The sequence below is a fragment of the Anolis carolinensis genome, unplaced genomic scaffold, assembly GCF_035594765.1.
Source record: "Anolis carolinensis isolate JA03-04 unplaced genomic scaffold, rAnoCar3.1.pri scaffold_8, whole genome shotgun sequence".
NCBI lineage: Eukaryota > Metazoa > Chordata > Lepidosauria > Squamata > Dactyloidae > Anolis > Anolis carolinensis.
The window spans coordinates 7,435,414-7,461,474 of record NW_026943819.1 but is presented as its reverse complement, the minus strand read 5'-3'; the positions used below and the strand labels follow the sequence as shown (position 1 = coordinate 7,461,474).

The 26,061-nt window shown below is 38.6% G+C and overlaps 1 protein-coding gene across 3 annotated transcripts in view; it reads right to left on the bottom strand.

Annotated features, from left to right (window-relative positions):
* Positions 1-26,061, bottom strand: part of nsd3 (nuclear receptor binding SET domain protein 3) — a 52,765-nt gene that overhangs the window by 24,619 nt on the left and 2,085 nt on the right. For all 3 annotated transcript variants that reach the window (XM_062961353.1, XM_062961354.1, XM_062961355.1), the window contains exons 2-13: positions 14,253-14,974; positions 12,915-12,986; positions 11,841-12,000; positions 10,622-10,773; positions 9,492-10,004; positions 8,723-8,849; positions 6,564-6,664; positions 4,088-4,133; positions 2,576-2,706; positions 1,723-1,851; positions 1,154-1,280; positions 350-547 (exon numbers count right to left, since the gene is read on the bottom strand). In XM_062961353.1, coding sequence (XP_062817423.1) covers positions 350-547; positions 1,154-1,280; positions 1,723-1,851; positions 2,576-2,706; positions 4,088-4,133; positions 6,564-6,664; positions 8,723-8,849; positions 9,492-10,004; positions 10,622-10,773; positions 11,841-12,000; positions 12,915-12,986; positions 14,253-14,930 — 2,434 coding nt within the window. In that variant the 5' untranslated portion in view covers positions 14,931-14,974. The remainder of the gene's footprint in view (positions 1-349; positions 548-1,153; positions 1,281-1,722; positions 1,852-2,575; positions 2,707-4,087; positions 4,134-6,563; positions 6,665-8,722; positions 8,850-9,491; positions 10,005-10,621; positions 10,774-11,840; positions 12,001-12,914; positions 12,987-14,252; positions 14,975-26,061) is intronic.

Below are 26,061 nucleotides of genomic sequence, written 5' to 3'. Positions count from 1 at the left end.
ACAAGCCTTGTATCTTCAAATCTTAGATCAGTGATTCTCAATCTTTGGTCCCAGTTCCCAAAATGCCTGGTTGTCAGCTGAGCCAGTTGAGGCTTCTGGGAGTTGAAGTCCTACATATTAGAATGATCAAAGATTAGGAACCACTACCTTAGATGATAAAAATCATTCAAACCTTAGAGGATAAAAGCCCATCCTATTCCCCTCACTTGAATCCCTTTGTCTTTCCCTATCCTAGCAGTAATTCCAGTGTGGAAAATGGAGAGTCTTCGTACCTCAAGGCTTTCATTTTAATGCCCGAGTTTCTGTAGAGTTATATAACTTCCCTAAAGGGAAGAAAGACCTCTCTTACCTTTGCTTGCTTTATGAATATCCTTGTCTACAGAGCAGGAAGTACAGCAGTGCTGTGGGCAACGGAATCCCCGGGACTCAAAGACAGTGGTGGCGAACTTGCGCACACAGGCTTCATGGTAGAATTTGCCACAGGCATTGACAGAGCAACGCTTCACGTCTTTACCAGGGAGCTTGCAGGAAAAGCATGTGTGCTGCCCTTTAGAAAAAGAAGAAAGGGGTTGTTTTGAACATCAAAGAGAAAGTGAATATCAAAAGAATAGTGTATTAGGTCACAGTTCAAATTCCTCAGACAGAGGTGACAAAAAAGGGATGCAACAACTGTGTGTATTTCAGCTTTTTCTGGCCCCTGTGAAGGCACACAACAAAGTCCATCAATGTCATCTTCCTGACTTACTCATTGCAAAGGAAAGGATGGGACTCAGAAAGGTGTAAGTCAGCAAAGGGAATGCTAGACTGGAATTTACCTTCACAATCTTAACAGTGAACAAGAGGTAAACTGGATAACAGAACACTTTAGTGCAGTGGTTCTCAACCTGTGGGTCTGCGGGTGTTTTAGCCTTCAACTCCCAGAAATCATAACGGCGGGTAATCTGGCTGGGATTTCTGGGAGTTGTAGGCCAAAACACCCGCAGACCCACAGGTTGAGAACCACTGCTTTAGTGCATTTTGAAAAGACTGAGAGGAAAACCAATGCATTTGTTGGTGACTATGTTAAGGACATGAAAGCTGCATTGAACAAGCTTCAAGCAAAAGCCTCCAGCCTTTCACTCAACTGAGTGAAGGGTATCACTGGCTCATTTACCGTTTTTGCACTCTATACAGATGAACTTCCCCTCAGGCTGTGAGCTCAGGCCTAAGCATTCGGTATGGAAGACTCGGTAGCACTCGCCTTCACAAGATAGGAGGGATTCGCCAGAACTTTCGCAAATCTTAAAGGAAAGAAACTATTTTAAGAGAACAAACCACGTGGCAGATGTTTTAAATGTAACCAACCAGAGAACACAAAATCTGAAGAACCACAACAAGTATTATTGTTCCTATTGTTATCCTCCAATATTGGGATTGAAACAGTTTACAATGTAGAAGTATACAATGAAAAACATAAAAAGTAAACATTACAATATAATTAAACTATTTACAGAATTAAAAAGATGCAACACATCAATAAAAAGTTTTAAAACAATTAAAATGATTAAGTTCGATTTGTTTGTCCCCATCCAGTTCACTACTGATGACAGACAATGATTTAAGGTCAGGTCAAGACAAATCAATAATACAGCTCACTTTCATACATGTTTACCATAAACTTTTCAGTTACACTGATGGAGTTGCATCCTTGACTTATTTGACTGATTTACATCTCCCATTTACCTGACAAATGCTGTCTTTCTTACTTGTCCCAGAACCTCTTCTTGATAAACTTGAGTCCACAGACTGTACATCAGAAGCATCTGCATCTGCCGCAGCTGACGGACTGTCCGACTGCTTTCCAAAGCTACCCTAAATGGGAAATCACAGCAATTTTTGAAAGTGCACCTACGAGTAAGGATCAATATAAACGCTGCAGATCAAAGGAGAAAATCCAAATACTGATATTCTGGTTTTCATTTTGTTTGTGATTAGAGCATGCATTCTCAAATTAACCAATTTGAGAATGCATGCTCTAATTACAAACAAAATCAATATGATGTGCAAAGAGGAAGGGCTCATAGTCAGTACTAGGAGTAGGAGAAGCCCAATTCAGTAAAGCAGGCATCATCAACCTGTGGCCTTCCAGCTGTTTGGGCCTCCAACTCCCAGAAGCTCAAGCCAGATTTATCAATGGTCCAGAATTCTAGGAGTTGGAGGCCCAAACAGCTGGAGGGCCGCAGTTTGAGGACCCCTGCTGTAAGGTGTGTGTTAGGCAAATGTGCCTCTGATACCAAGAGTTTTATCTTGCCTTTATCAGACATTTTTTCAGTAATATTTTCCATAACCACAAGGGCTAGAAAGATGCTTATTTAAAAAATGTAGAGTTGCCCACGTTCTTTAAAAATCACAGTCTGCATACAATCCTGCCCATCACAGTAATTAATTTTGCTTTTAATTTAGGCTCTCCTTCCAATCATCACTTTCCAAAAAAAGAATTCTGCAAGATTTTCCTGTCAAGCAGGAAAAATTTCAAGGGAACTGTTGTTTGCACACTTCAAAGCTGTAGCATATGGGAAAATAGGAGGCATTTTACCTGTAGGTCATTCAGCCCTCTTGAATCAGAATCAGATGTATCTCTGTATGCCGAACTAGTCAGTTCCACATCTGTTGAGGCACGGCTCCTTTTCTTTAAAGGCTTACAAGAATCTGAAATCTCACTGGCACCTTAACACAACATACTGGAATCAATCACCATGATCTCTCATATGTCATTCATCATTGAAGGAGATTAATGGTGTTACAGGGTCAATGACAAAAGTCCACACTATCATTAAAAGCTTTTAAAATTTCACGTAATCTAGTCATTTACAAAAATATTGAAAATGGCAGTCTTTGGGCACTGCAGAAATATTGTCTATGCACTGAATAAGTGACACAATGACTTATTTTACTCTCAACACCAAATTTTCCAAAATAAAAGTATTCCAAGCCTGCTTTCAATACATGCACCGATTATGTTGAAATTATAAAGCACACCAGCATAAACAGTTTTCACAACATATATAAAAACTCTAAGAGTTTTTATATTTATTGCAATGATCTTTTCTCTCTCAGAGGCAAGAAGCAATGGGCACTGGACAAACATTATAGTTTTTACAGAGTACTTATGTGTACATTGCGTGAGACCAAGAACAACATCATTTCAATTGATGAAAGTAAGGCTTGTATGAATGCAGATACATATGCATGAGAATGACAGCCTTCTCCCTGCCTATCCCATGACATTGCAATTAATGTAGATCGGAAGCTAGGCAGAATAGCAAAAATCTATAAAACTACTTTAAGTAGGCCTATAGAAAAGTTCTGCAACTGTACTAGCTCCCCATGAGACCTTGAGGGGCCAATCAAAGTATGAAATTTGTAACAACAACAACAACAACAACAACAACATGGTCCCAAATGTCTTCTTGACACTTCCTGTTTAGTCCCTGTTGTAAAAGACAGAGAAAAGACCTCTCTCATGGGCCTAAAATTGACTATGGCTTCTAAAACTACAACTTCAAGCTCTATGTGCTGTCAAAAATTGCCTGAGGCGGAACTGTCCAAACCAGTTCAAAACATGGCCCAGAAGACCAGTGGTTGAGACACAGCTTCCCCAAATTTCTGGTGTAGGTTGTGCATAGCATCAGATTGCTAACAACTGCCTCATTCCGTATTAGGGACTATAGCCCACTTCTTTAACAGTATCTAAGGGTAGTCAAGTGGTGGATGCCATTTTTATGTGCTCAGGACACTAAAACATGATGTTAAGTTGATGTGCCTAAAAAGATCTCCAAGGGAGTGTGGAGTGGGCCACACGGCAGCTTTGTTACTTATCTCCTTTATTTGATTTTATTGTTGTGTGCCTTCAAGCTGTTTCCTACACTGCATCTATGTATGTTTACTGAAAGGTATAGAAGGCCGTGAGTTTTCAGATTAGGAGTTAAAGAATCGAGAAAGACAAGTGATCATTTCATATTTGTTTGTGTAACATGGAAAAGCAGGGATGAGTAAGAATTAATTGGCTAGTCACCAGGAGTGTTGGTTTACAAGCAGCAAAGCTCACCTTTCTGTAATCCCGTCTTCAGTGCTGTCTGTGGGGCTGTTTCTACCTATTTGGACAGGAAAACAAGTTGTTAATAATGGAATATTTTGTTCCCTAGTTTTTAAAAAAGGAAATGAATTTCAATGCAAGCAAATAGCATTAAGGGATTCTTGTAGTCGATCCATCCCACCATCCCTCCCCCACACCCCCAGCTAGAAAATTCAGCTCTATCTCTAAAGGATTTCACTGAGGCTACCTTCTCCTGAATCAGGCGACAAGGCAGGTCTGTGCTTTGTTTGAACACCTATTTTGTGCCTTAAGTGACAGAGGGTGGCTTCACCTTTGGTCCGAGGAGCAGGCAAAAGGTTTAGCAACTAGGAGCTATGCCTTGGGCTACAGAAAAGCCTCACAATCATTAAAGAAAGGAGAGAGAAGCAGGGCGCTCAAGTTCCACGTGACACTTAACTTACTGCCTCGCTTGAGCTTCGGAGGCCATTGGCTATTCCTCTGTATAGAGTGCTGCAAAGGTAGAAGAGGGGTGGATGAGAGAGAAAATGCATTGCAGGCCTCTATACAGCTGGAAACACAATGTCGGACACAGTGCTTGGGTTGACAAGATGGTGGCCTTGAGAAAGCACTTCGTGGTACTTGTGGTCAGTGTCTCGGATCCTATATAGGAAGGCGATTTTCTGCCAGGGTACACCCAAAGTTGTGAATTTAGTAGTTGCAAGCAGCTTTTTTATTATTTGTGGCTAATGTCTTGCTTTTAAGCTAAAAATCGTAATTTGAAAAAAAATAGTGCGGTTACATATTCATGTAAGAAACACGTCTCGTAAATAGTTATGAAGGATTATTCTATAATGTTTTAAAAATAATTTTATTTCATTGTACAATGGATAAAAACATACAATAGAAGGATTTGTCGAGGATACAATTGATAATACAAATATAAAATCTAGACAATCACTTATATTGCGCTACCACTCACTGCAACAGAATTAACATTTTTTTAACTCTCAGTTTGTAGTTAAAATTCCAGTTATAAATTTTTAAAACCCAAAAGGATGCAAAATTAATTTGGAAATTCACTGAAACAAAGCTCACCTCTGGGAACAAATATGGCGCAGAGTTCTCAAATATCAGAACGCCTTTCTGAACATAGAACATATCCAAGCTTATGCATTACAGAGCTTCTCTGACCATTAAGCCTCCTGCCATATGCTGTTCCTGAAGAACATCAGCACAATATACTATGTTGTTTTAATTAGCTACATAGTATAAAGCAAGCAAGACTATTTGAGAAAAGAGGACAAGTGGCTCTTGTACTACGGATAATTGAAAACATATAAATTACTACAACTTTAGCTTTAAAAGGGAATATTCCAACAATGCAAAGAGATTTTAAAAATATGTGTATGTGCACTTGTGTGTGTGCATGCGGTTTCCAAATGCTCAAAATTTAATGAGATAAAAAAATCAGGATTTTAAAAAAATCTGAGGGAAAAAAGAGTCATGCTGAGGACTAATTTGTTCAACTCCGTCATTTTGGAATCCAGGTGAAGAAGTATTTTGCCAGAAAAGCAAAAACTGAAAGTTCCTTTAACAGGCCAACAGTGAAGCGGAAGAGTGAAGGTGTACTTTCCACCAAGAAACTATGTGCCACATACTTTTTAAAGGTGTCAAATGATGCCTTAATTTGAAAGAACGTAACTTGTCCAACGGGATCTAGTTTTTGACAAAGCTATTGGGGAATTATTGTAAAAGTGTTGTGCCTCAAACCAAATTCCCTTTAAATGTAAAATTAAGAGCAAATTAAATGATTGTAGAAATAGGAAACAAAAACTATAATACTCTTCTTGGAACATGTAGAATCCAGTCTTTATACATGGCAGCTTGCATCTTCTTCACTTGCAACTGGCTATTTTAAAAAGCAGTGTTTTCCTAGATCCATATATTTTTTTAAAAGAGTGCCCTATATAGATTGCTTCAACTTCTCTTGCTTAATGTTTGTGCCGTTAAAGAATGATCAAGTCTAAGAGCCACTTTTCAAGAGTTATCAAACCATTCCATCTAACTGTTCCGAAAGAGACAAACAAAACCAAAAACCTCGATACAGACCAGCAGCTAAACTGAGGATAAGACGAGAAGGAAGCTGATAGCAATTCCAGAGGAAAAAAAAAACACTGAAACATAAAACCACTGTGCTCAGAACAGAAATAGCAAAAATAAAAAAGGCATCAGCTTCATGACGTGGATCTTGGGTGTCACTGTGTTCCCATTCATTCAAAGCATGGCTGATGCTGCAAGTGATACCAGTTAACAAGAAGGTTTTACTGAGGGGGGCAACTCTCAGGTAGATAGTCCAAAAGCAAACCCAATGAGAAAAAAGGGGAGACGGTGGGTTGCGGGGGAGAAATGAAAACAAAAGGCATCCATATAAAAGCCACAACAAGTATGAATACAGTATATTTTAACTCTCTACATGGAGGAAGCCAACCTGCTCCTTTTTGATCTTCTTCTTTGGCACAACTTCAGTGGATTTCTCAGACTCTGAGCGAGTTCGTATTGATCTTCGCTGTTGCTTCTTTTCTACAGAACCTGAGGGAAGAGAATGGTTTCCATTACAGGAGTCAGTCTCTGTTTCTCTCTCTTTCCTCAATGAGGGATGGCAGTCAAAAGCAAAGTCCTGATTTCTCTACATTCTTCTTTTGAGTGCACAGACTTTAATGTGCCAACTGGCGGTCTGGATGCAGGCAATACATCTCAGTGCTTCAGGGAGAGTCCTGAGTTCGGGAAAAGACCAGTTTTAATATGAAGATAAGGGGGAAACTATTAAACTATTCAAACTATTAGTAATTGAGGGGATTGTTCTTCAGATTAACTATGAACTTGTTTAAATTTTGCAGACTATCAAGTACACCAAGAACACAAATAGGATTTGAATCTTGTTTCCTATTTCTGCATCTCTTTAGTCATTCAAACATTCAATTCACCCAGAAGGAGCCAAAAAGCCTAGCATCATCATTGCTATTTAAAGATTCGGAAGTGAACAAAAGCAAGTGGAGAATAATTTTACTTTAACATGAATACATGACATAGGAAGACTACAGTGGCTTACTGTCACAGTTTAATTTTGACTGGATGGTAAAAAGTATCTGAAAATCACGCACCTTCCGCCAACCAAAACATACACAGTAATGGGATCCTGAACATATTCATGTTCTGCACTCTGTGCCTTCACAATTAAAGTAATGATCCAAGGTGAACTCCATTTCTAGCTGGAAAATTGTGTACGTGAGAACTCTTTTTTCTTCTTCTATTTTTTCATAAAGCAGCAATCCCTGCCATATGCTGAGTAGAAAGGCTGACTCTAGGAAGGAAGGAAGACTCTCACCTCTAAAAGAAAATGCTTTCTAAGGTGGACAAGGTAGAGATCAACACCACTGTGGTGTACCCAAAGACTACGTGCAACCCTTTTTGTCACTTTTGTGGTCCCTGGAATTCCCTGCATGAATTCCTAAAAGCTCACTGAATCTTTAATTTTTTTAATATTATAGGCATGTTTTGGTTGCACTAAAATCCTCTCAAATGCATGCAAATGCAGAAGAACAATATGGGCAACCATATTCAAAAACTTCACCCCATTGCCACTTTCTCTCCAAAGTAGTGACGGGAAGTGACATAACATTTCTTGTTGCTATTTTTTTAGAGTAAAGGATTATTTTGGGATATCAAGGGGGGAGGGCGGTGAAAAATGACCCCTAGTCTGCACACAACTGCTTAACTGAATCCTGAATTCAGGAAAACAAGGCATTTTAGAAATGACATTCAACCACTACTCAAATTCTGTCAAAATTGTCGATATGTAGATATGAAAGGGTTCCTTTTCCCAATATTAAGCACTTCCAAGTGCTACTGTGTCACACAGGGAACAGACCATTTAATAGGTGCACCACTAAAGTGTATAACTCAAGATAAAACCATTGGATGCTGAACTGCTGCCATTCATTTCAGAGCGAGCTCTAGGCAATGTTTGCATTAAATGATCAACACCTATTCAACCTCTGATCTTTGTTCATTTAAATCACCAGATTAAAATCAGATGTGTCTCACTGATGAATGTTTAAGCTGTGACATTAAACATATGATCACATTTCGATCAGAGTGGGAGGATGTTTGAGGGAGCTCTTCCATTCCTAAAAGGTCAGCTCATGTTTGCATCAGTCCATCTGTTACCGGAGAACTGGCTCTTTCCTCCTCTGGATGGATCAACAAAGGGATTGAGCAAGACACATGCTTATTTCTTCTCATAGGAAAAAACACAGGCCAGGACAACAAACTTTCATATATATGATGTCCAAACTTCAACCCCCAACAAACCTTAATGGAGGGGACAACGTAAGATTTCTACTCTGACCGTATGCAAGAAACCAGACTAATTCTGAAGGTTTAGCTAAATGTCAGAACATCTGCTACCATTTGTTTCAAGTATTAGACTGAAGAAGGGCAAATGTACTCCAAATCTCCATTCTGCCATATCATATGATTCTGATTTTACCACCTATGCTTGGGGATGGAACAATTTCAAAATACACACAAGCACCATTTTGTGCTTTTTATTTGAAACTGAACCCAGGAGTCTTAAACTTTACCTACTTGCCAACCCAGAAGATGTCTCCGGAGAAGGCGACCTCTGCGAAGAGGCTCTCTCATTTCTCTGGCTTGAGACAGAAGTAAGTTTGTCATGCCCCTTGATTATTATTTCTGGTTTGCTTCCTAAACCCTGTTACAAATTAAAACAAACAAACAAAAAAAAACCAGTTAGTCGTTGCAGCTTGCAAAGATTCCATTTGAAAACACAAGCAAGAATGGAGGACTAAGGCTCTAATCTTATGCAGATTTATCTGGGAATAAGTCAAATCACAGCTCAGTGAAGCTTGCTTTAGAGCTGCCATACTGCCTTACACTTAATCAACTGGCCACTGTCAACTCTCTGGAGTTTCATGAACAATATTTCCCCCCCTACATGGAGCGGTCATAGAATGCAAAGCAGCAAATTCTCTGACTTCTCTGAACACAGGAAACAGTCTTTATATTGAATCAAACCATCTCTCTTAGTTTTGTCTATATTAGGGAAAAGGGAACTTGTTGGCCTCTAAATTTTGTTAGATTTTGACTCCCGCAAGTCCCATACAGCACCACTACAACAGCTGTGGCCCTGCAACAGAACAGGCAGCATCCCTTTAAAGATGCATTTAAGCAGGAGCTTTTATTATCCAACAAGAAGATGCCAGAGACTGAACCGGGGACCTTCTGCTCCCAAAAGCAGTGCTCTTGGAGCAAGAGCAGGCATATTAGGACTAAATTTAAAGCTTTTTCATTCACTGCACATTTATGCCCTGTAGAGAAATACACACGTCTTTACCTTGGTCGAGTAAACAAACTGATCAATGAACTTTCCATTCCCAGCAGCATTCTGAAGAGCAAAAACTTGTTCAATTTTAACAACTGGAGACATATTACATTTCTGAAGGTCCAAGGTGCCCTGGTGCATGGTAATTGATGCCGGTAAGGATTTCCTGGCTGCAGCAGTCTTCCATGCTATTTTCACCGGAGGCGGCTCTTCTTCCACACTGGATTGCCGTCTCTGACTATGCCTCCGCACCTCAGTATTGGATGGAGAGGATGCTGGCGAAGCCTCGCTGGCTGGTTCTGGCTGGGGACTAGGCGATGGTTTAGAGCGCCGATTCTTTCTAGCCTCCATCTTTGGCACAACAGTCCTCCTGGTTTTTGTCAAAGCTTCCTCGGGCTCTTTATCTACATAGATGAAGGTGTACTGTTCTATCCTCTCCTCCCGGCTCATTTTCAAAGCTTTCTCAGCATGGGCAATGCCAATATCCCACTGCGCCCGCTCTCTCTGCGGCCTTGGTTTCCGGATCTTAGGGAGAAAGAAGATAGGCTTATTGCTTGTGTTTTTCCCACCAACAAAGAGTACCCAGTTAGTGACAAATTATCATCATCGTCATCATTATATACAGCCATCATTTTAAAGCATTTTTCTGTTTTGAAAATATCACCATAATATCTATGCTGAATCTCTCAGAGCTTTGGGGAACACAGAAACATTAAAAGACAAAGTCAGCAGAATTCAGAATGTATTCCATGTTGATATCTATAACATTCTGCCACTGTCTCTGATCAGTTGGCATAAAGAATTCAGACCCCAAATCCCCATTCTCAGCTCCCCATGTTAGTGGACAATATGAATGATGCAAACGACCACACTGTATTTTCAAATAACATTTGGGCTGAAAAACTCAGGAACAGAAGACACTTGAGAAAACTGAAATGAAGTACACTGCTTATGGTTAAGCAGGGCATGACTTTTTAAAAAACTAGTTTTAAAAGTAGTTTGGGGAGGCTAAAAGTAGACAAACAGCTCTTGTGTACATTCAGACACCCAGGTACATTATGATATATTTCCCTTAGGGTCTCTGGAAGTTGGGAACATGTTGAAGGCATGCAACAACCATCTCCATTTCAGACCACACTCACCTTTTGTTTTTCAGAATGGTTGGCTTGCTTAGTAGCCTCTGCCACTAACTGATCATACTGTTTGCGTCCTTTGTACTCCCGTACCCTCTTTTCATGTACCCAGGCCCTTTCAGGCTGGTTGCTGAAGAACTGAACATGATATTCTCGCGCACCTGAAATTGATATAAAAAATTCTGCTTAGAATGTCTTTCCTCAAAAACTCCTTTGTATTTTGGGACAAACGCTCTTTCAAGACAATGAATTTTAATTGTTTCATTTATCCTTTAACTGGAGGAGTTACTGAACAATCCCAACAACAAGGTCTCATAGGTTATCATGAATCTAGCCCATTTTGGTAATACAGTAGGGTCTCACTTATCCAAGCTTCACTTAGCCAATGTTCTGTATTATCCAATGCAGTCTGCCTTTTAGTAGTCAATGTTTTTGTGGTAAATGTTGCAATGTTTTGGTGCTAAATTCGTAAATACAGTAATTACTACATAACATTACTGTGTATTGAACTGCTTTTTCTGTCCATTTGTTGTAAAACATGATGTTTTTGGTGCTTAATTTGTAAAATCATAAGGTAATTTTATGTTTAATAGGCTTTTTTCTTAATCCCTCCTTATTATCCAACATTTTCGCTGATCCAATGTTCTGCTAGCTCGTTTATGTTGGATATGTGAGACTACTGTACAGTCGATAAAGCATTGAGGTATACATTTAACATGCATGCATCTAAGGGTGGAATGAATCCAGACTGCAATAAATCCAAGCGCATGATGATGACACTGGCTCAATGTCTTCTTTTGCTCTGAAGGGCCACTGATACTATAAGGTAACTCCCTGAAGAAAGAGATCAGGTAAAACTGAATGACCATCCATCAGGGGTGCTTTGATTGTGCTTTTCCTGCATGGTCAGGGGATTGATCTGGACATTACAAATGATTTCTGGCTTACAAACTAGCAACTGAAGATTAGAGTGGCCTCAAGGACATAATATTTGTTTGGCCTTCAAGAGGCAAAAAATAAGACTGGCCCTAGTGGAAAGACTCTAGGGATCGATCCCACGATCTGGGTATTGTTGGGCTCCTCTCTGGGTTTACAAATAATTAAAAATAAATAAATATTACTGATACCTCAATATACATTTTGAAGTTTGAGTTTAAGTCTAATGCTAACAAAATTGTCAAACAGTTTAAGTTTTTGACACACTTACTTGGAATTCATACTGTCTTACCTCTTGTGTTGATTTTGGTATGAACCTCGAGTTGTGGGTCTCTTGAAACCATACAGGGCCACCATGGATATGTCCCCACTTTGGACCAGACAAGATCTCCCACCTCAAACGTGACATCGCTCACGACTGGTGTTGGGGGAGAAGGGGAGGCTTCCTGTACCTACTCAAAAATAATAAAGAGGTACAAGGGAAATTACCTACTGGACCTTCTGCACAGATAAAATGTATGAGACTATGGGAGAGGGGGATAAACCATGGAAAACCAACTGTGGATACCTGCAAGACCACATTAGTCCATAGGGGATTCTTGGAGAGCCATACTTGCTCCCACAAAAAAAAAAAAAAAAACCAACAACAACCAAGCAATATGATTGCAGTTTCACTATATTTTGGGAAGAAAAGACTAAATAAATAAAAATTGCTTTGATAGTTATCTACATATTTCCTTTTAAGTTTGGCTACAATTTTTCACCAATCAATTAGGAACATCAATTAAAAGCCTTCGTTAAAAAAAACTAAAACTACTTAAAAAACTAAAACTACTTAAACTACTTTAAAAAACTAAAACTACTTAAAAAAAACTAAACCACTTAATTGGGCAACAGTTGAAGAAATTGCAGGTGGCAGACAGAATTTCAAAGAAGGATTTCATCTTCTGTAAGACAGACTCTTCTAAGATGGTGCTTATTGTGACATTTATATAGATCACCTAAAAACAAAGTCTACTTTTGTCTTCAAAACTACAACTTTAGTAATATGCAAATATATGAAGTCTTATATGTGGACTGAATAAATTCATTTGATCAATAAGGTGGCCACTTTTTTTAAAAAATTACTCTGATTGTTTCAGCACACACGTATATTTCTCACCCATTCCACTCATATAAAACTCTCTCAGTTTCCTTCCACCCCTCTGAGAAAAGACTGCATCAGGTCTGCACCAGGACCTCTTCAAACCTTGACCTAACAAACTGGTGAGATTTCTGGCAATCAATCCTCACATTTTGAGACACATTCGTTTCAATCTCATAAAGTATCTAGAGTCGGAAATCCACAGCACTGACATGTACTAACCGGAGTTTCATCCAACACTATTGGTTCTTCCCTTGGTCTTTCAGATTGGTTGCTAATTCTTTCATTTGGTCTCTATAAAACAAGTAAAAACAAAAAGGAGTCAAACATGGGAACATCAACATTTGCAGAAATGTTTTGAAGTCAAATAAACTTAATATTTAAAGGTAGATCTGTTTGATCATATCACTATTTGTATGACAAATAGTAAGGAGAAAAGAAATAAAATTAAATGATTTTGCAGGGTAACAATTTAACTTTTTTCCTTCATCACTGCTATTAGCATCATATTGCATGAGCCGCGATGGTGCTGTGGGTTAAACCTTAGTGCCGGTTGAATGGCTGACCTGAAGGTTAGGTCTGATCTGAAGGTTGCCAGGTCAAATCCATGAGATGGGGTGAACTCCCATCTGTTAGCTCTAGCTTGCAGAGACATGAGAGAAGTCTCCCACTAACACATCCAAGCGGCCTCTGGGCAACGTCTCTGTAGACAGTCATTCCTCTCACACCAGAAACGACGCAGTATGTTCTCAAGTCGCTTCTGACACAAAGTCTGTTTTGCTTATTATATGTACAGAAAACTTTCCTCACTATTAGAAGAGACCTCCTTTAGACAGAGTTAGTTTTTTGAGGTCCATTCGGAGATCATAGCAAACCCAAAGTCCTGATAATCTTCATTCATTGTAACTGAGGCGGTGTGTTCATACACATGACCCACTCACTGTTCCCACTCCAAGCAGGAGCAACTGAACAAACTACAGACCTTCCACCTACTTGGTGACATTCAAACTTAGCATTTTAGTTTATCTGAGTCCTGTCAAGACAAAGAAGTAATCCCAGATTATGGCTGGTATACTGCTTGTGCCCACAGCGCTCTGATTTCTTCTGACACACAAACCTAGTTGAAATATAAGTTAATTAAAAGAGAAGCCAGGAATAGTTGTTAGTCAAACATCTGATGTGATTTTCAGTCTCTGTCTCTAAAAATATCAAACTTTCTCTTTGAGAGAAAATATGATGTAGTTTTAATAGCTGTCACTTTACCCAGCGGTAATAAAAATTACAGAGAACATTAATCACACCTACAGTATAATTTAACTGTGGCAGGATTTCAAGCTTTCTGACAAATCTCTCTGATAATTTGCATACTTTGTTGTGAAAGCAAATCTTGGGTTGTTTTTCTTTGTAGAGACAGTAATCCACCAAGATAATTCATTTCAAAGACGCAGATTCAAAATTGTGAGATCCTGATTGTAGCATCTTATTACTCCGATTATCTTTCAACACGTAAACTACAATAAAAACAAAGTGGAAAAAAGCCAATGTTCTTATTACACTTACATTTTGTTCCTCTGGCTCTAGTTTTGGAATTTTATGTGATTTGCGCTCTTCTGAGTGGGAGGCATCGTGTTTGTTACTTTTTTTCCTTTTCTCTTTCCTCCCTTCATGTTTCGGCTTCGCATACTCACTCGCTTGTACTTCATTTAAAAGGTCCCCGCACAGAGAGGACTCAAACAATTCCCTGCCGTTCTGAATAGTTTTGGTTATTTTTAATTTGATTTCTGGGGAACCAGTCTTCTTTGGGATCACCGTTTGGGATACCGAAGGAGGTGGAGGCTGGGGAGGAGACTGCTTTTCCAGGATCTCATGCGGTCTTAAGTTAGAGTTCTCCATTTGATAATACTCAGGTGGACTAAAGTTTCTAACTGAGCCAAAGCCGTTAGCCGAGCCATTGGGATACTGACTGTAGGACTGATATTTGGCTTGGGGTTCGTACATGCTGATTGGTGGGAATCCGTTAATGAGGGGTGGGAGGTCCTCCGTGGTTGGCGTGGGATACTGAAAGCCTTGCTGCAAGGAGAGCGCTGCTTCATAGGGTGTCTGCCTGCCATCTTCCGTGATGTCGCTGCTGGCATCAAAAGCATCCTCCTGGCGGTTGTTAGCCGAGTCAATGAGTTGAGGTGGTTGCTGAATTGTGTTTCCCATGATCCCTTGCATGAAAGAGAAGGAGAAATCCATTGTTCTGCTCCAGCATCCTTAGCTTTCCCTTTTTCTCATAGGGCCTAAAAAGGAGAAGCAGAAGGAAAAGCCATCAGTGAAAATTTTGGGGCAAAGTTCAGAAAAAACAAGAGGTGGATCTGTTCACAACTGTCCTCTTCAATAATACAAAGGGTCATATTTTAATCTTTGTACCATGTGTTTATTTTATGTATTTTATTGTATGTACTTTGTTTCGATGTGTTGTAAACCTCCTTAAGTTGTGAGGAGAGACGGGTGACAAATAATTTGCTTTGATTGTTGTTGTTATTTGCATCAGGGTCAACTTTACACCAGATTTACGAAGTGCTATCTTACTTAAACCTATTTTACACATATAACACACACACAGGTATAGAGGGGGATAGCAGTGGGGCTGAAAAAACCATGAAATAGAAGAATATTCAGACATTTCTAGACATACTACAGAGTATTCCTCCTTGCATTTGGCTACTTTGTTTACATTTCCCCTTGACAATTGCCTATATGCATATGTGTCTACAATAAATTTACTGTAATTGTTTTAGAAGGCAACAGACTATCTCGTGTCAACAGACTAGCTCTGGGAGCTGTTTTTATTTGTATGGCCTTGTAACAACTGTATCCTCAGCCACACGGTATTCACCATTGCCTCATCCTCTACTTCCAACTGTGATTCCTTTGAGATTATTCTCTCATGTGATTACTGTGTATAAGAACCAGATACATTTTGCAGCACAGACAAGAAGCTCAGACAGCATTGATTTCCTATTTGTTGATCCAAAAACAAAGTGTTGGCATGCAGAGCCCAGAAACAAAACCAACAAATAAAACTATAGAATTGTACTGTTAGGTGGTATCAATCTCTCCCCCCCCCCCCTTTGATCACAATATCTACATAATTAAACTAACTGAAAGCTCTTTTCAGGGTGCAAAAAAAAATCTTCCTCTGGCCTGTTTGGATGACACTTACATCCTGCCATGGTAACACATAGCTTGCCCTCTACAAAATATGTTCATGCAGAACCACTATACTATACAAGGATAAAATCTAGTTTGCTTTAAGTTTGCAATCAATCTGGACGTGCTCTGTAGCTGACAATAAGCAATCCAGATGTGTTATACTGCATGTCTATCGACTAACAAAGGATTTTAATGCTGCTATACTGCACTGTAGTGCTCCCTGGCCTTGCTATACTGTTTGCATATGTGTGTGTATGCGCATGTGTGCATATGTGTTGTGGGTGTGTGTTTATACACATTCTTCCTTTTAAGATTTTTAAAAAAATGTATTCTAAGAGAGGAACCATTTTGAGATTTGCTAAAAGGCAACCAACTAAATATCAAAGTGTCAAAATCAAGGTCAATGAGTACTTACTGATATAATGTGTGGTTTTCAGAGTTACCAAGGAATAAGTGCTAAGATTAGAAATGAAACCTTTATGCATGTCACTTTTTCTGGCTGTGACATTTAGATGTGTTCAGTTCTGTTTTCTGCTTGATCCAGATCACAGCTGGGATAAACACTCCCCTAAAATCAAACTTCCACAGACTGCAAAACAAGAAGCTTTGATAACGTGAGTGTTTACCTCCCAGAGAAGGAATGAACACCAGGAAATCATTCTGTGACAGTTACAGAATATAGAGAATGATACTACCATATACTTGAATTAGCATCCAGTATAGCTGACTATATATAATTAGCATAGTAGTTAAGGTATTGAACTATGACTCTGCAAACCAGGGTTCAAATTCCCACTTGGCCATGGAAACCCATGCTCCAAAAATATTCCCCCCTGGAAATGTCTGTGGGTCTCTCTAGATCAGGCAGAGGCAAACTTTGGCCTTCCAGATGTTTTGAACTTCAACTCCACAATTCCTAACAGCCTACTGGAATTAGTTAGCAATTGTGGGAGTTGAAGTCCATGCCTGCTCTAGATCCACTATTGCACAGTATGCCAAGCAAAGGCAAATATAGATTCATGGTTTTAGGAATCCAGCTGATATGGTGGTCAAACTGTGGTAATAGGGATGCTAGTCTTCCTGTGGAACAAGATAGCTGCACTCATCCTTACACTTTAATCTGCCTAGGCTAAACTCCAGCACATGATAGATGGGATACACAGACCTTGCAAAGCCTTTATATAAAAGGACAACAAATAAAAAGGTCCACAAAATATTACTGAATTCCTGCTATCATTATCTGGACAAAGAAAAGAACAATTGGGTATGCTAATTTATGAAAAAATGGCAGAAACAAAAGCATAATCACTGGAAAAAAATCAAATAGGTTCGCTTTATCCCTGGGCTTTCACCTAGCTTTTGTAACATGGTCAAACTACCTCTACCTATTGCATGATTCGGTCTCCGAACATTTCTTTACTGGAAATAAGGTTGTGACAATCTTTCTTGATCAGGCCACATGGCTATAGGTTACAACGTGACTGCAGGATCCCTCATTCATTGTGTAACTTCAAGATATCTCAGACTTATGGAGACACTGAAGTGAAGTTATCACAGCCTTTGGGGGGGACTAGACGTGGCCTTCCCTTAAGGATAAAGAGTGCACTTTGTTCAGGGTCACCCAGTTGTTTCTGTGGTTGAAGGAGAGTTCAAACCTTAATCTCCTGGAGCACTAGTCCACACTCACACTACAATACCACATCAGTTTCCTACCCTTGAATTGTGGCAGACCAAAAGTTAGCTCTCCTCTAGAATTTGGCAAGGGATGAATTTTGAATTGTACACACTTTATAAGAGGCAGGTAGAAACAGCACTCTATTACAGAAATTTAAAGAAATGCCAATCATTGCATCTAGGCAATGCTATTTCAAGTTTCATTCACTTATAATGTCAGATGAAAACAAGATTACTTTTACTTGGCTTCTGCAACTGTAAGCATAGGTGCAAGATGCAACTGATATATTCAGAAATCACCTTCTAGCTAACCTTGCCAATATTAGAACTTTAACAAAAACAGGGCAGAAGGATAAGTATGAAAGTGTAAACTACTCATTAACATTCAATGTTCTATGCAGTACTTATAAACACTGTTTTCAAAACACACCCTAGCAAGACTGTAAAACTAAACCCAAAAATATAGATAAAGGTAACATGGCACTCAAAGGCTCACTCCAATTATAAATAGCTCCTAGTATTGTTCTTTACAATGAAGTCAAGAATGTGCAACCTGAGAAGAGTTTAAAACATGACCCTCAACCTGAAACAATAAAAACCAAGGAATGACCATCACAATAGTCATATAGTTGTTGTGTGTAAGTGAATTACTGTCATTCATTTTTGCAGATAAAGTTACTGCACTGGGACAAAATCTGCATGCCACTGAGCACGCTTGAGTATGATATACAATTTACCCTCATGTCTTTTAATTGTACATAGGCTGCCATCCAAAGACTGAAGGAGAATATGAGCAACATTGTTGTATGCATAACTCCATGATGCTGGCTATTCAAGGGCTTCACTGCAGTCTCCAATCTGATCAAGAGGTGGATGCTACAGAGCTACCAGTTCCATATTATGAATGATTTCCTTAGTGTTCAAAGGTAAAAATGGCTTGTGTCTTTGTAAAATCGCCTCCTTATTCTGAGGTATATATGTGTATATATGAACCTAACAGCAGAAAATCTATAGCAACTTCCCATTTGTTTCTATACTCAGTTTAAGGAGCAGATTTTGGGGAGTCCATTTGTTCTCCAGTTCTGAATGGCATTTGCAGTTGTGTTTTCCTTTTCCTCCCTTTCCTGAAAAAAGGCAGAACTGATTGGTGAGCCAAGGAGGAGCTTCTGCAACATAATTTTCCCTGTGTTTCTGGTACTATTCAGTACCGCTTTACTTCCTTTCTTTGAGTATGAATCTACCTCCCCTCTACGCAGCCTGTTTTATTTTTTCTTCCTGAAACCCTTTCCTCTTCTTAGAATAGCTTCCTGTTCACAAAGTCCTGCTAACTAATTCCATCTTTAGATCCATTTTGTGTTTTTTACAAAGTAAATGGATAAACTTGCTGAATTGGATAAGGCAGAATATGATTTCAAATCCTCCTTTCAACTCCTGCCTCTACAGCTCTCCGTTACAAGTACTTGTGCACTTGTTTTTCTCATCAAGAAAAACACTGATTGTTAAGAAACAAAAAATAATTTTTAAAAGACTGGTTTCCCTGTGAATGCTACAGGAAAGGAAGAAACTCTGGGAAGGATTTCTTTGTGTGAGATTGTCTCCTTGCATACCTGCCAAGAAAACGTATTTTACAGCAAAAGGCCTTTCCTAGGAATTCACTTATTATTGCCAAATTTATTTTTAACAGATGTTCTTGTATTCTATTTTAGTTGTGATGCTTTTGTGACTATTTGTATTCATTTTATTTTATATATGTTCTCCTGTAGCCTTAAAACATCTTGTAGATTGTATGTAAACAACACTGAGGGAAACCCTCCAAAGGACTGAACCTTATGGATTAGACATAATCAGTAATTAGCATAATAAATCACACTTAGGTTTCTCGGAAAATAAGGGATCTTCTTCCCAAATAGATGTGCCTGGACATATTAGGAATTCATCATCACTAATGCGATTAGAACATAGTCCTAAAGAGAATCAGGGCCTTCATTTTGTCTGCCATTTTTATACACATGTAAAACAGCCCTTTTATCCTACAAAACATAGTGGATCCATCCCACACACACACACACACACCCGCCCAAAAAATGACATACAGTCATGTACTGAAAAATACAATGCACTGTTTTCAATGCATCACCTGGCTTTCAAAATATGAGAAAAAAAGCACCACAAGCCCAGTTCTAGTAATTTAAAGCTGAGTTGGTCCATTACAGTTATTGTATTCATCGGCTATTGTTTCTTATTCCAGTAGAACTACGAACACTTACAGGCAAATGAACCATAATATATTTGAGATTATGCTTTCCATAAAAAGCAGAAGAGTTTAACAGATCAGTCATCATGTTAAATCTGATGAGTCATTTCCATTTGTACATACATGTTGTGCTCCAGTTTTTAAAAAAGCTATTTTATCAAAAATTATAACTCCTAGAAATCACTTCGCTATAAGTTTTCCTGCTACTCCTGCCATAAATATTTATATGAACATTAAAGTATCTTGTTCTCTCCACTGAAGCCAAGCATTGCCACTTTATCCAGTCCAAGTGTCATTCATCGATCATCTTTTACTATGACCCACTTAAGAAAAACAGTAACTAGAAAGAAAAGTACCAACATCACAGCTGTTTCTTAGTCCACTGCAGAATATAACTGTCATTGTGAAATGTTAATGCTATTATATTTAACCAGATTCTAGCCAATTGCAATAATAAACTGTAATTTGCACCAGCAGAAACAGAACCGCTGAAAAAGTATTTAAAAAGCAAAAGAATGAAGTAAAAACCAAAAATATGCTAGTTAAAATATGCTTTTGGAAAAAATGTCATATGATTTATCAACACAGATCATCGAGAAAGGATACAAAGATGGCTTATTTACAAGACATTTGCGTTTATGTTTGAGTCATGTCAATACAGTAAAACCAGAAGTAATAAACCAAAAAATGCTAAAGATGTATTAGAAATATGGAGCCTTCCACTGCAAACAAAAAATACACACCTGAAATGCTAAATGTTATCAAAACATCACACAAATATACCTGCTTCCCACTAATCAGATACCTGAGCAGCAATTTGTCTCACATCTCTGATGTCTGCTGTACGTGAAATTCAAACAACAGCGTTTGCTCAATTCAATGCCGGTCAAAATATAGGCAAATCTAGCTATTTGCATAAAAATACAGGCAAGAAAAACCATTAAGGAAAAACCTAGAGGGAAATTCTTCCATGTCATAATCAAGTAAATAAGTTTCAGTTAGCTGTGCACAAACAAGTGTGCCTTTTGTCAGCAGCCCTAGCAGTGAAAATCTCTTGTTTACTTAAAGAAATCACAGGAAAGGGTTGCAGCTCGTTCGGCCATTTATGACAAGAGGCAGCCCTCTACCTATTTCTGTGTAATTCTTCATGAAAATGGAGAGGAAAAATATGTTTCAGTACAATCCCACTGCAGATTTGTATTGAAAAGGGTTAATTTCTGCACCGCAGTCCTCTAGCAGTTCTGGCTGCAGAAAGGAAAGGGAGGGAGGGAAGATGTCGTTTCTTTCCTAACTGGTTTATGAGAAAATTCAAAATGGTATAATAGTGAAAAATAGAATAAGGAGCACGGAGACAAAACTGAAACACCATTTTTCCCCCACTCAAACCAGGGCTGATTTCTCTTTTGGAGGGGTTGGTAAAGGAAAGAGATTTGCACTGCAGTATCTGGCAGCAAACATGGCCCTTTAAATCCAAAGGGCCCTCCTCTTCCTCCTCCATCACATTAAAGTATTATCTGGTCTATCCACAATTATCCTTCCTCCCTTTTAAAGCAAAAAAAACAGAGAGAGCACCTTTCCTATGGCAAAAAAGCAGATTTTTTGAACTGCAAATCCAAGACCTTATAGACTATCTATGCGAATGTATACATAGAAGCATTTTAGGCATTCATACAAAAGGCTGTTTCATTACCAGTCCAGAGCAAGACTTCCTCAACTCCACTGTCCCATGACTCTTTATGCCTTCCCAAATGTCACACAACAGTAACTCGTGTTATGCTACGTAACACACTCGCTATCCCTAATCCAAATCTTCGTGTTTCTTCCATACTGTTCAACCTTAAGGCCATTTCTAGAAAGCCCCACACATACTTCTTCTACGACTGCAGTGGTGTACATTTCTCTGTCAGCCCTTTTATATTGTCCACAAGCCTGTCCACAATGTTTGTGTATTATCCAAGCCATTGATGTTGAAAATAAAATACTGTACTCAAAAGCACCTAACATTATCAATACCATACTCCCTCTTCCAAATACTTGACCATATACATCAACTGAGTTCCTCCTTATCACATCACCCATAACGCTAAACAATAATTTAGGTTGCTTCGTACACACTGCCATCTCAGCCCTGACACTCAGAGCTTCATAATCCTTCATATTTCTAAGAGCATAATGCAATGTCCTTCATAGAAGATCTTTTCTGTTGTTATTAGCTACCTTCAAGTCGACTTCAATTTATGACCCTAGGAATGAGATACCTCTAAATCACTCCTGCAATTGTTTCACTTAGCTTACATTTATTCATAATCATATTGATTGTTTTCCTAACATTGTGTCCTCCCTAACTTGCAACATATCCACACTTACTTCAATATGTCTGTTTTGCTCATTTCCTCAACAAAGCATTACTTATCATATGTTGAAAGGAACTAAGCAACTATGAGTATCATCATACAATTTTGGAGTGCAATGGATTAAACCTCTTGTGCCGGCAGGACTGCTAACGAAAGGTCGGCGGATTGAATCTGGGGAGCGGGGTGAGCTCCCATCTGTCAGCTCCAGCTCCCCATGCAGGGACATGAGAGAAGACTCCCACAGGATGGTAAAACATCAAACATCCAGATGTCTCCTGGGCAACGTCCTTGCAGATGGCCAATTCTCTCACACCAGAAGTGACTTGCAGTTTCTCAAGTGGCTCATGACACAAAAAATCATACCATTTTATGTTAGATGAAAGTCTGTGCAATGCTGCTTTTATTAGTTAATTATTTAACACACAAATGAACATTTTACGTTTAGCTCATTTTACTGTCCAGAACACATTCTTCCACATGTAATGCCCTATCAATTCCCAAGCTGCTCCTCCTGAGAAATGGTAGATAAATGCCACCATCAGCAGCTGGCATTGTCAATGGAAATGTTGGCTAGGAATCACTGGAGATATTCACCAAAACGTTCAAGAAATGACTTGAAATACAAACAATAACAATAGCAATGGTAAAGTGCTTAAGAAGTATAAATTAATTTAATATTCCATCTCCAAGATATCCCATAAAATACAAATGTAAATATAGGTATTTGGTGAAAACACTTCTGGTTCCAAGCATTTCATAAAAGAGATACACAACCTAAAGTGCCCTGTAGATGTTACCTATTAGGCTAAAAAATAATAAGTTGCCCTTGTTGACGGCATGTAACGTTTGCTTCTCAGAACCAAAAGAGGAAGCTCTGTGGTTCTTCCTTTCCCCTTCAAGTCCAGAAACAACTTAGATTGGTGCACCAAATCTCATCTGAACTGGACAGGAAACCAGTTATCACTGGTTAGTAGTTGGATGGGAGTGAACTATATTTCCTGATCTAAGAAAACTCAATGAAATTTATGGGATCACTACAAGGCTACATGCACAATGGAGGACCTTCTAAGAGCAACATCAGAGGCACTTCAAGTGGCCAGCTACTGGGCAAAAGACATTTAGTATTGTGCCAAGTTTTTTTTCTTAAAAAAATCTCTGTGTTTGCAAATCCATTACAACCTGTACCCTTGGTTTGCTTCTGACACGAGAAATAAATACCACAAGGCAACTTGAAGGCACATACATTTAGTCCTTCCCACTCCAAATTGTTGGCTAGAATTTCCAAAACATGGGAACTATCATTCCTGGAACTCAATAAGATTGGGGACAGCAGACCAAATAGAAGAGATTTTCCCAAACACAGAAGGACTGCCAAAGAGTATCAGGTGCTATAGGCAACATTTCAGAGGAAGGAATTAGCAAAAACATATCTCAGGATTCCTGTACGAAGAAAACCCTACAAAATTCATGGGGTTACAATTGACAAACCACCTCAAAGCATGCACGCACACACACACACACACAGAGATAGGAAGACTGGTAAGAGTAGAAGAAATGGAGGCAAAGCACTACACAGGAAACAAGAGAGGAAGATGAGACATCTGAAATGATAATCCTGTCCACATTTCTGCAAAACAAAGCAAAAAAAGCCCACTTGTTCTGCAAATGTAGTGTAGCACAAGTGAGTCCCGACCAACTGAACAAATGAAAAACAACAATACATTATGGATTAGCCACTCTTGCAGGTACATTTACAACTTGTACGTTGGGCACCAAGCTAAAACCTTTTTATTTAGGCAGGTTTTTAAAACAAAAACTGGTGAGAGGGTGCTACATTGTTCTAGCTGAATTTAACATAATTTTAACATTTTATAATTGTATTCTACCTGCATTGTTTTAATAACTAAATTAGTTTAATTCTAATTTAATGCAGGGCATATATTCCTTATTCACAAATTTCAAAATATCCCCAAAATTATCCACATGGGTGGCTGAGATGGTGATGCCTTTGCCTTCTGATAGCTCACTGTACACAATCTTTGTTTACTGTGCAAAATTATGTAAAATACAACATAATCTTCAGGCTATGTATATAAGGTGTATATGAAACATAAATTAAGTTCATGTTGAGACGTCGATCCTATCCTCCAGAAATCCCATTAGGTAATCCAAAATACTTCCGGCCCCAAGCATACTGGATATTAAAGGATACTCAATCTTTTGTATATTTTTAATTGCATTGCTTTTTAAGCAGTAAGCTGCTTTGAGTGCCAACAGTTGAGAAATAACATGATTTAAATAAATAAAAAGGAATAAGAATACAATATAATAAAATATAATGATATAGTATAGTAGAATCTCGCTTATCCAACATAAACAGGCTGGCAGAATGTTGGATAAGCAAAAATGTTGGATAATAAGAAGGGATTGAGGAAAAGTCTATTAAACATCAAATTATGTTATGATTTTACAAATTAAACACCAAAACATCATGACAGAAAAAGCTGTTCAATACACGATAACGTTGTGTAGAAATTACTGTATTTATTAATTTAACACCAAAACATTGCAATGTATTGAAAACATTGACTACAAAAACACTGACTACTAAAAGGCAGACTGTGTTGGATAATATGGAACATTGGATAAGCGAGACTCTACTGTATAACATATTATAATAATACACTATTTCTTCAATTTTAAGATGGACTTTTCTCTTCATATAAACGTCTCTAAGAATAAGATGCATAGTAGAAACCCAGGTTTTGTTTTTATGCAGAAATTCTGCTTTGTCTGTAATTTCTCCACTATTCTATTGCTAAATAAAAGGGTGCACTTTGCAAGTGTGGAGCCACCGCTATTTCATTACAGTGGAACTTGCTGTGCAACAACTAGGAAGTTCTGATTATATATTTGAAACAACCTATGTAAAAAGTTGAGTTACACAGCACTACAAAGTCGCATTGAAACAGTTACTGTGTATGCAGAAGAACACTGAAACCGATCTCCAAGTTGATATTTTGACATTAGTTAGGCAAGACACCATTGAAGATCTCTCTCTTCTTGCAGACTTGTCTATATTTCTATTATTCACCTTAGTGCCCCCTTCCCCTGAGGCACTTTTTTATATTCTCTATCCAAAATTTCATTTCCTTTTGTGGAGGTAATTCTCCATTCTTCTTTTTTAATCATTTTTTCTATAAATTTTCCCCAAACTTCATCAAAATCATTTTCTCCATATTTCCTCTTTTAACTTTTAAATTACATGTCAACATATCATTTATTGCCAACTTCCATCATTCCTTATACCACTCTCCAATTTGTATATTGTGTGTCAGCTTCACTGGCTGCCAGTCTGCTACCGAACACAATTCAAAGTGCTGTCTTCGGCCTATAAATTCGAAAACGGTTCCGGTCCAGCTTGCCTATCCGAACACATCTCCCTTTATGAGCCAGTTGGAACACTAAAATTGGCTGGGGAGGCCCTGCTCTTGGTTCCACCGCTCTCACTGGTGCGATTGGCAGGGACGAGAGAAAGGCCTTCCCGGTTGTGGCCCCTCGACTGTGGAACTCCTACCCCAGGGAAATTAGATTTGCCCCCTACCTCCTGACATTTAGAAAACAACTCAAAACTTGGCTTTTCAAGCAAGCGTTTGGGGAGTGATTGCAACAATGAAGTAGCTAAAGGACATCCTCGGGATTGGTGCAAAGTTCAAAACATTTTATATCTGTGTCTGATCTTTTATAGTTTTTATTATTTTAATTTACAGTGATATGTTAATTAAGATATTATATATACACATATATATATACACACACACATACACACACATAGTAGTCTCACTTATCCAATCTAAACGGGCCGGCAGAAACTTGGATAAGCGAATAT